The sequence below is a fragment of the Cucurbita pepo genome, chromosome LG08 (genome assembly GCF_002806865.2).
Source record: "Cucurbita pepo subsp. pepo cultivar mu-cu-16 chromosome LG08, ASM280686v2, whole genome shotgun sequence".
NCBI lineage: Eukaryota > Viridiplantae > Streptophyta > Magnoliopsida > Cucurbitales > Cucurbitaceae > Cucurbita > Cucurbita pepo.
Window position 1 is genome coordinate 1,862,979 of NC_036645.1, and position 11,476 is coordinate 1,874,454.

At 41.9% G+C, this 11,476-nt stretch overlaps 1 protein-coding gene across 1 annotated transcript; it reads right to left on the reverse strand.

Annotated features, from left to right (window-relative positions):
• Positions 1–3,735: 3,735 nt before the first annotated feature.
• Positions 3,736–10,075, reverse strand: LOC111799933 (protein argonaute 10-like; the record flags this gene model as incomplete). The annotated part of the gene is given in 19 exon segments (XM_023683463.1): positions 3,736–4,101; positions 4,183–4,309; positions 4,384–4,457; positions 4,550–4,685; positions 4,777–4,840; positions 6,200–6,262; positions 6,369–6,511; positions 6,606–6,743; positions 6,845–6,966; positions 7,055–7,214; positions 7,298–7,420; positions 8,187–8,258; positions 8,355–8,462; positions 8,870–8,986; positions 9,068–9,206; positions 9,298–9,405; positions 9,483–9,591; positions 9,674–9,807; positions 9,926–10,075. Coding segments are annotated over 19 exon segments (2,254 nt in total), but the record flags the coding sequence as incomplete, so codon positions are not given.
• Positions 10,076–11,476: the final 1,401 nt, after the last annotated feature.

Sequence of the window (11,476 nt, forward strand, 5' to 3'; positions counted from 1 at the left end):
TTTTTTTTTTTTTTTTTTTTCTGTAAGATTCTTGGAGTTGCAGTTTGTGTATTTCATGTAGTTTTTTTGGGATTGCTGCCATGAACATTTCTACCCGTGTTTTATTGGTAGCTACCTATTTAAGATTTAATATTCGTGTTCTAACGAATCGGCTTCTTTCTCATGATCAAAATTATATTTTTCAGCTTGTGGGAGATCTTTATTTGGGTATTAATCGGGTTCTCTTCAATATGGCTTCCAACAAATTGATTATACAAACAATTTAAAGAAAGTATTGATATGAACGAAGATATCTTAATCATATAATATGAACTTCCAAAAACATGTACAATAAAAAATGTTAAACTTAAGTTACAACTAATGTCAAGTTAAAGAAGAATCGTGCTCATTTATACTACAATAGATTCAGTTTACGATTATAAATTTTTAGGTAGATTACAATCTAGATCTACCGTATTAATTCGCATGCATATAACGGAGCAACCAGCCCCCTTCAACATCTCTCATAACGTGTTCTACGCTGTTGAAAGCTAGATCCACATGAGGGGTGTAATGCATAGCTAAAAAAACGCCAGTAACTATCTGAATGACTAAACAAAGACCTGCTAACGGACCGAACCCCCACCAATAACTAAGATTACTCGGGGTTGGATAATCTATCAAATGCTGATTCAGTGTGGAGGATATAGGTTGTTTAAGAAGAGAGAATCGTTGGTTTCTTTTAGTCATTTCTCTTTCCTATCGTGACAACTCTTGTTCCCCCACCTTTTTAGCGTTCTGGGGGGGCCGCCTTTCGCTGCTTTAGAAAGGAGAGAATTTCATAAAGTCACTCTCTCCAACCTTTTCTATCGAGACTGAGAAGTAGGGCGAGAGAAAGTCTATATGATATTTGCCTTGGGTTTTCCAATGAAACGAAACACTTTTTTGTCTTTCTCATTCGTAAGGCTCAGTCCCACACTCTGACTTCAATGATGGGAACAACCTCCGCACTCCAATGAACATTCTCCGCCTGACTTTACTCTATTTAGAATAGTGGTCGATCCCTCGGGAGTTATATTGGTAACAACATCTTATGTTCACGCGGTGATATTCTATCTTTCTAAGAGTCAGTACTACCCTCTACGTAGTCTATGTCTGTGGGAGCATACTTCTTTACAGGAGATAGACACAGGTGGTAGAGAGGTCCCCCACTTCGATTCCCGCCCCGTTAGCATCTCCGATCCGAGATAAGGGATGACTCCGTTAGGTCTTTTCGTTCCGGAGCCGGCCGGTAATGGACCTACNCAGGACCTGCCAACGCTCATGAAAACCCGGGTCGGTCCTCCTACGACCAGAGGTGTGGATAACGAGGCCACCTTCACAACCTTCTCCCTTCTGTCCCTATCTTGTAGTAAGGTAGGGCGGTTCGCTTGAGTAGCTCAACCGCCCCTTAGCCCGGTGCTCATGACGCGCTACGGAGGGAACCTCCACCGTGTCGGGGGACCAAGCAGGGCATAGCTAGCGGCATAGGAGCCGACTCGGCGTCAGCGGCTTCGTGCCGCACTGGAGTAATCCAATATGTGGTTCCGCACGTTCCACCACTTCTCCGTTCATTTCCAATACTGATCGTGAAACACCATGAGCAGCAGGATGTTGAGGTCCGGAATTCGAAGTGAAATTTGTTATTTGCCTCTTACTAGTCGTCATGGGAAAGAAAGGCAGAAAGAAGAAAGATATTATTCCCTCTGAGCTTGGACAGTACTACCAGTACAAAAAATGCATCTCCTTCGCCCGTGCGCGATAGCTCTACCAGGCGTGGCGCTGGCGTGCAAGCGAAGCGCTATTGGCGGCAATAAATAGCTCACTGAGCGATGATTGATTCAGTCCCGACCTATGAAAGCAGAAGGAAGGCAGTGCATAGAATAAATTAATTCTTGGTCCGGCAGAGTGAACGAAGTAGGAGTGAAGGCTTTCCAGGAAGCAGAGAGGTAGCGTGTAGGTTTGACTAATNCCGAGACTCTTGTCATGTTTTTTTGTACTCAATTCCGGATACAATCTCGTATTTTATTCGAACAAATATAGAACCCGAATGGATGGTTTGCGGAAGGTTAGTGTGTTAGAGTATACTATCAATTTGGTCTAATAGACTTATAGTAGTATAGACGGGGAAAGTATATGAGTATACACTTATCGCTGATATTGTTTCCTTCCCTAAAGGGGCACAATTTTTGGGGAGTACTTTTTTTTAGGGAAAAACCTCTTTTAATGTTTTACCCCTATGCTGGATACAAAATCTTTTCTTTCCTATAGGGGAAAATGGACTCTTTTATACCCAAAAACACGGGAAAGATAGAATTATTTTTCTTTTTGCTTCAGCGTTGGTTGAGAGGCTGCGAATGAGAATTTTCTCGGTGGTATTGACCTGGCTGTAGCACAAGGGAAGGGTATTGATGCAAAGATCATCAAGCCTCAATGGAATGGGCCTAGAAAAGTATGGGATAGCCGTTACGCTAGGCTTACCCGCCATGGTGATGGGCGCCCACTGCTTGGTTGGGGTGGGGTAGCATAAGGCCTTTCCTGTGAAGGGAAGGGGTGAGNGCGAAGCCACTCGAACCATAGCGAGAGGAGCGAAGCCACTCGAACCATAGCGAGAGGAGCGAAGCCACTCGAACCATAGCGAGAGGAGCGAAGCCGGGGAAGAAAGAAATGAATGAATGTGATTTTGTTTCATTAATGTATTTTTCCGTATTAAAACTTTTTATTTACTTTTTAGTTATATTTACGTGCTAATTATGATTATAAAATATGAAAATTGCAAATCTTGAAATTTTTATTGGAAGGACAAGAATTTTATTTTGAGTATAAAACCATACATAGAGTAAACTTAGAAAACGGAGTACAAAGAGCATTTATGCTTCCTTCTAACCTATAACTAAGTTTCTTTGCAATTCTATGTAGTTCAAGTTGTAGAGTGATTTAAATCTCAAACAACAAATTTTCTTACCTTAAAATATTTGATGAACAAAATAATTTAGATCTTACTTTTCGAAGAGTGATTTCTTATTGTTTTGAAGTTATTGGATTTTTTTAGATCTTAAAATCTTATTTTTTAATAAAATTGTTAGATCGAATTGTCCAGTGTTTAAAAACATTTTGGATGAAACCATCTTAATTTAGGGTTTTAGAATTTAGGGTTTTAGAATTTGTGATTATTCAACCTCATTTCATATCATAAAAAAATATTTTAATTAGTTAATCGATCATATATATTTTTAAATCAATATTAGTTCATCTTTAATTTTTTTTTTTGACAAGAGTATAACGCATTCCGACTGACGATCGTGGGAAGCTTAAAAGACGAGCTCTTTTGCTCGCCCCTCTCCCTATCTTTAAAGGGGCGTAAGCACTGAACTTGATAGGGGATCGGACTGGATAAATTTTTTTCTGTTGTAGACTCGAAATAATTCAACACATTAAGAAGGCATCTATACTGATTCATTATGGAAGAACAGTTCTTTACAAATGTGGGTGAAAAGAGAACCTGTGATCTATGGCTGGTTGTGATCATTCATTTACAAGGGAACTAATGCCAGAGGAAGCCGGNAGTTCATCTTTAATTTTTTTTGGTCAAAGAGTATAACGCATTCAGACTGAAGACCTCTTTTGCTCGCCCCTCTCCCTATCTTTAAACGGGCGTAAGCACTGAACTTAATAGGGCATCCGATAGGATAAATTTTTTTTGTTGTAGACTCGAAATAATTCAACACATTAAGAAGGCATCTATACTGATTCATTATGGAAGAACAGTTCTTTACAAATGTGGGTGAGAAGAGAACCTGTGATCTATGGCTGGTTGTGATCATTCATTTACAAGGGAACTAATGCCAGAGGAACCCGAACCTTTCCGGTCATCGCTCCGACTACGAGCCTCCCCTTTGCTTGGTGGTTCCGATTTCTAACAGTAAAACATTACTCTCTTCACATTTTCCTTTAGAGCTGGCAAAGGGCGAACCCCGGTCGCACTCTTAGCAGAACGACCGCTCGTGCCATTCTCTTGCATCTCTGGTTCCATGTAGAATCGAGCTCGGAATGCTGCTAAATGTGCATAGTATGCTGGAGGGACTGCATCAATGCCAAGACTAGGAACTTCAGTAACACCAAATATGTAACTCGGAACCAATCAAAGAACGAAAACTGGCTTACCGATAGAAACCGAACGCGTACACCTTGCATACGTGTAGCAAAGATTATTGGTTAAGGACTGAATCCCATCTGCTGTAAAATTGTTTTCATCCCAAAGAACATGGTAATGAGCTGGTCGGCTTGTCCCCTACAACAAATCAAAGAACAAGAACATGGTAAACAGTTGGGTGGCATGGCTACAAAGAGACATGAAATCAATACCTGAATTCCAGCATGGCTACAAAGATAGAAATCAAATTCTGTCGGGTGGCATATTTTGGAGTCGACTACGGTGCCTGAAGAACGCGTAAGACGAACGAATATCGGATTAAAAACTCGTCCTGTATCTCTAACAGAACATGTTTGAAACGAGGATTAAGCTGTGTACCAGGTAAAATGTTTCCACTCCTGTCTGTGCTACTTCTGTCTCTATGGTTGTTGGCAAACAGTTGGGTGTGATGTCGTTTTTGTACGACGATGAACGTCACGGGTGGCTGGTAATTCAGTTCTAAAGAAGCACATGCCTATACCAAAAAGAGAACCAGAAAACTTATGATCTGTAATAAGAATGGTTAGGAACAAAAAATGGAGAGGCTGAGTTCATTGGTTCATTACCTTCCTGATTGCATCTAACTCGTAAAGTAATACTTGATAGAATTGTCCTTCACTAACGCCATCCCTGCCAAGATGATAAGCATAAAGTTATGCATCTGTAACAGTCTGAGCCCACCACTAACCGATATTGTCTTCTTTGGGCTTTTCTTTTCGGGCTTCTCTCGAGGTTTTAAAACGCGTTTGCTAGGGAGAGGTTTCCACACTTTATAAGGAATGTTTCATTCCCCTCTCCAACCTATGTGGGATCTTACAATCCACCCCCCTTGGGGCTCAGTGTCTCTGCTAGCACACCGCTTAGTACCTGACTCTAATACTATTTGTAACAGCCCAAGCCCACTACTAACAGATTGTCCTCTTTGAGCTTTCCCTTTCGGACTTCTCCTCAAGGCTTTAAAACACGTCTGCTAGGGAGAGGTTTTCACAACCTTATAAAGAATTCTTTGTTCCCCTCTCCAACCGATGTGGGATCTCATAATCTTTGTTCTCCTCTCCAATCGATGTGGGATCTCATAATCCATCCCCCTTAGAGGCCCAGCATCTCCGCTGGCACACCGTTTGGTGTCTGTGTAACGGCCCAGATCCACCACTAGCAGATATTGTCTTCTTTGGGTTTTCCCTTTCGAGCTTCCCCTCAAGACTTTAAAACGCGTTTGCTAGGGGAAGGTTTCCACACCCTTATAAATGGTGGTTTGTTCTCCTCCCCAACCAATGTGGGACATTACAGTCGGGTTCTAATACCATTTGTAACCAACCCCATTTGTAACGGTTCAAGTCCACCGTACACAAACATTGTCCTCTTTAGGCTTTCCTTTCCAGGCTTCCCCTTAAGGTTTTAAAACACGTCTACTAGGAAGAGGTTTCCACAACCTTATAAGGAATGTTTCGTTCTCCTCGTTCTCCTCTCCAACCGACGTAGGATCTCACACTCAACAAGAAGCTAGCAGAGGGAGTGGAGGTGTCATAGCCATTCTTCATGACAATGACTATGATTCAGTTGCTACAAGTATTGTTTTTTCTCAACATGAAATGTGTTCAATCTGCCTAAAGCAGGAAAAACTGCTTTACCTGTAAAATATTATTCTTAGAGGCTTCTGCCCTGTTGCTTTCCTAAACGAAACCAGAAGATCCCTGTGACAAAACCGGTACGGTATAAACAAACATCGAAACAAAAACTTTACAGTTAATCTGTTTCCATTTCTGAAGAACGGAGTGAGATAAACCGATACCTGATCATGCCCCCGCTGACGNTTCGTTCTCCTCCCCAACCGACGTAGGATCTCACACTCAACAAGAAGCTAGCAGAGGGAGTGGAGGTGTCATAGCCATTCTTCATGACAATGACTATGATTAAGTTGCTACAAGTATTGTTTTTTCTCAACATGAAATGTGTTCAATCTGCCTAAAGCAGGAAAAACTGCTTTACCTGTAAAATATTATTCTTAGAGGCTTCTGCCCTGTTGCTTTCCTAAACGAAACCAGAAGATCCCTGTGACAAAACCGGTACGGTATAAACAAACATCCAAACAAAAACTTTACAGTTTATCTGTTTCCATTTCTGAAGAACGATAAACCGAAGAACGATAAACCGATACCTGATCATGCCCCCGCTGACGGTGCCACGGACAGGATCCTGCCAAGTTTTGTACAAGTCTTGTATAAGTTCTTGTCTATGAGCCTGAGCACATACTAGTCCAGCATACTTTGTCACTTCAGGCCAATCCTGAGATGCTACAACCTGTCATGGATCTAAATGCCATTAGTAACAACAAAGTCAGGAATGTTGAATGAAAACAACTTCAAAATATCAGTAACTTCCTAGGAGACCGTACAGCAGCTATCGAAGGGCTCGAATCTTCGCCGTTCTCTGGATGAGTCACGTCTGCTCCAAATATTATAGTCGGTATGTCGCTTACGAGCGGTATCCTGCAGCTGATAGCATCTAGAAGAACAGTGTTTCTACCACCCATCTGAGGTATCAAACAGGAGAAGAACAAGACCAAATAACACTCATCAAGTGGATAAGATTCATAAATTTGTGCTATCACTAAACTGTGGAGCTAAATTGTACCTTGACATTGATCTTCAATGAAACATTAGCAAGATACTGTTTACTAATCTTGAACACATATTTTGTAAGACAGCATTGTGATATTAAACCAAGATCCGTCTCACAGATTCGCTTAAGATCACCTACAAATCCGAATGATATCAAAGAAAAATCTCAGTTTAGAAGGGTCATCTCTGTTTTCGGATCATTTTACGAGTTGTATGAGCTCACCGTAAAGCGATCCGTTACTGTCGGGTAAGATAGCTAATAATAGCTCTAACTCTTTTCCTTTAGTCTTGTTCATGGAAGCATGATAAACATGCTTCAAAGCTTTCTCTACTTGTTCTGGCCTAGCATTGTATATTGGAATAACTGGTTCTGTATTGAATTCCTACGATATGTTATGTTGCAGATCAATAAAATGTGAAACATCTTAATCTTGAAGAACCAAGAAAGAATCAGCCAAAATATTACCATTCCAGACACTTGACACATTTGAGCAAGTTCAGAACAAAATCCACGAGCAACGCTCTCCTGCACGCTCCTAGAGAAGTTGATACACGCCCACCGACTAACCGTCATTCCATTAATCATTTTCTGCATTACGTGAGGAAAAATGTAAGCATGGGTAATATGATATTTGATAAAACCACATTGTGAGATCCCACATCGGTTGAGGAGGAGAACGAAGTACTCTTGGTTGAGGAGGAGAACGAAGTACTCTTAGGGTATGGAAACCTCTCCCTAACAAATGCATTTTAAAACCTTGAGAGGAAGCCCAGAAGGGAAAACCTAAAGAGGACAATATTTGCTAGCGGTGGGCTTGGGCTGTTACAAATGGTATCAGAGCTAGACACTGGGTGATGTGCCAGCGAGGAGGCTGAGCCCTGAAGTGGGGTGGACCGTCGAGCCCCAAAGGGGATGGACACGAGGTGTGTGCTAGCAAGGACGTTGGGCCCTGAAGGGGTGGATTGGGGGGTCCCACATTGATTAGAGAAGGGAATGAGTGCCAGCGAGAACGCTGGGGCCTGAAGGGGGGTGGATTGTGAGATCCCACGTCGGTTGGGAGGGAGAACGAAGCACCCATTATAAGGGTGTGGAAACCTCTCCCTACCTTGAGGGAAAGCCCAAAAGAGGACAATATTTGCTAGTGGTGGGATTGGACCGTTACATAGTCTCTACCGATTGATAAAATCCTCGTAAATAGCCCCTACCTCACAAAATGGCGAGAGTTTTATCAAACCATTGGGCCTAATTCTAACATTGAAAGCCATAGGAACTAAATTCTAACCTTTTCAAAACTATATTAAGTTGATGTTCGTATAGAACCGATGAAAAAGTTTATAAAAAAAGAGGCATATACCTTATTCATCATATTCCATTGACCCACTTGAGGCAAGCAATCCTTCTCTTTTCCAGTATCATGGTATTTCAGCTGCATCAGTTCATCAAGAGGTTGATGTCAGCATAAACACGACTTTTTCGTTAACGTAGCAGTGGATAACATGAGATTTGAAGATGTAATGCATACCCATGGAGGAGGAAGAATTCTAGCTTCAACAGAAGTCATCTTTTCACTAACATTTATCCCAAACTCCTTTGCATAAGGATCGTTGTTATAGGCATTATGTTGAACAGTCTATCAAAGTTTGAAGGCCAAGAGAAGAAACTGTGTTATCTAGCAATCATATAAAGAGTCAAGAAAGAATGTGATAAGAAAGTCCACTGCCTAAGCCCTGAAGGAGGTGGACACTGGTGGTGTGCAAGGACACTGATCCCCAAAGTGGATGGACACAGGGTGGTGTGCCAACAAGGACGCTGGGCCCAAAAGGGAGTGAACTGTGAGATCCCACATCAGTTAGAAGAAAGAACGAGTGTCAGCGAGAACGCTAGGCCCAAAGAGGGGTGTGGATTGTGAGGTCTCACATCAGTTGGAGAGGGGAACGAAGCATTCTTTATAAGGATGTGGAAACCTCCCTCTAGCAGATGGGTTTTAAAAACCTTGAGGGGAAGCCCAAAAGGGAAAACCCAAAGAGGACATATTACCTTCAGAATGTCGTTTTCTCGATCCCTCGGTCTTTGACATGTGACTTTCAGAAGTGCAGTTATTTGTTTCTCATTCAATCTCTTTGTATACCTTTGTCCCCCAACAATTTTGCAGGCCTGCAGACACAAAACCATTCAAATAAGGCCGGTCGGCATCAATCTAACAACAATAGTAACGAGGGAAGAATTTTAAGCTACCTCCATTGGTAAATAATTGGCCTTCTTCTGATTTCCTACTTGAAGGCAAGGCAGATGAGCATGTTGGATGGTGAAGCCATACATCTCCTGGAAGTACTCGACAACCGACTTCATGGTCGAGTTGTCGTCAACAGGAAACCTGACCGAGCATTAGCACGCATGGATTAGCCATATAGAGTAAAAGCTTACACTATTGCAAGTGTATCTGCTTGAAGAATTCAAAAGCTTACACTAGCTCTCTTGTAGGCTGTGACGTTAGCCCCGAAATACGATACTTACGCCTTACATTACCCCGGTGCGTTACGTCGACTTTCACCCCTCTAAGAGCCTTTTTGATCTGTTTTATGCTCAAGTTAAAGGACAAGGAAACAGTGAAAAAATGGACGAGATCAGATACAAACAAACACCTTTACANTTAACGCGATCGGAATCAGACAGTGGCCGAGACAAAACATCTTTCCCGAGAAGCTGAGCAACAAACTCGAGGATAGGGAGAGGCTCGATGAATGCAGCTGAAGCCATATCTATTAACATAAGAACATAAACAATAGTAAGAGAAATCACTTAAGTAGAATCTGTAAGCCTTTGTTTTAAGATTCTTTTTACCAATGTTCAGAGACAGTCCCATTTGAGTAGGCCTTATACTCTGGTAAAAACCGCGCCATGATTCTAGGCCATCACCGAGACGTTGAGGTGACCTGATATCAGGAGAAAAGAAGGATCTTCCTATAGGACAGTACCTACACGAATTCGAGACGCAACGAGCATAACAAAACTACGAAAATGAGCCATGTTTAGCTGATCTTTGTAACTGTAACAAGTTTAACATAACAAATAGAATGATAATAAATTTAGTACCTTTTGGATGATAGCTCTCTCAAGACAATGTCCAGTATTTGAATGGCTTCTTGTGGTGCATTGGCACGCTTACCGGCAAGGAACTGACCCAAATACTGCAAATTTGCCCTTGCAACGAACTTAATGACCACTTTATAATCCCTCTCCCTCCTGAAGTTTACAATTGTATTAGTTGAATGACAAACAAAACATTCCCCATAACTTTCAAAACTTCCTTTCTAACACATTGGATACCTTTCATAATGAACAGATACATGAATTTGACAGTAGACAACGTAAAAGTTTTAGAATTCAAAGAGGGGCGGTGTAATAATCAAAGCCCACCGCTAGTAGATATTGTCCGTTTTGGCTTGTCATGTATCGCCGTAAGCCTCATGATTTTAAAACGCGTCTACTAGGGAGAGGTTTCCACACCCTTATAAGGAATGTTTCGTTCTCCTCTCCAACCGATGTGGGACCTCACAATCCACTCCTTGGGAGCCAGCATCTTCACTGGAACACCGTCCGGTGTCTGACTCTGATACCATTTGTAATAACCTAAGCCTAATCTGCCCCTTTCGGGGCCCAGCATCCTCGTTGGCACACCGTCTGGTACCTGACTCTTATACTATTTGTAACAACCTAAGCCTGACGTCGTCCGGTACCTGACTCTGATACCATTTGTAACAGCCTAAGTCTACCGTTAGTAGATATTGTCCTCTCTGGACTTTCCCTTCTAGGCTTCCCCTCAAGATTTTAAAACATATTTGCTAGGGAGAGATTTCCACACCCTTATAAGAAATGTTCTGTTCCCCTCTCCAACCGATGTGAGATCTCACAATCCACCTCCTTGGGGGACCAACGTCCTTGCTGGCACACTGCTCGATGTCTGACTCTGATACCATTTGTAACAGCCCAAGCCTACCGTTAGTAGATNAGCCATGTTTAGCTGATCTTTGTAACTGTAACAAGTTTAACATAACAAATAGAATGATAATAAATTTAGTACCTTTTGGATGATAGCTCTCTCAAGACAATGTCCAGTATTTGAATGGCTTCTTGTGGTGCATTGGCACGCTTACCGGCAAGGAACTGACCCAAATACTGCAAATTTGCCCTTGCAACGAACTTAATGACCACTTTATAATCCCTCTCCCTCCTGAAGTTTACAATTGTATTAGTTGAATGACAAACAAAACATTCTCCATAACTTTCAAAACTTCCTTTCTAACACATTGGATACCTTTCATAATGAACAGATACATGAATTTGACAGTAGACAACGTAAAAGTTTTAGAATTCAAAGAGGGGCGGTGTAATAATCAAAGCCCACCGCTAGTAGATATTGTCCGTTTTGGCTTGTCATGTATCGCCGTAAGCCTCATGATTTTAAAACGCGTCTACTAGGGAGAGGTTTCCACACCCTTATAAGGAATGTTTCGTTCTCCTCTCCAACCGATGTGGGACCTCACAATCCACTCCTTGGGAGCCAGCATCTTCACTGGAACACCGTCCGGTGTCTGACTCTGATACCATTTGTAATAACCTAAGCCTAATCTGCCCCTTTCGGGG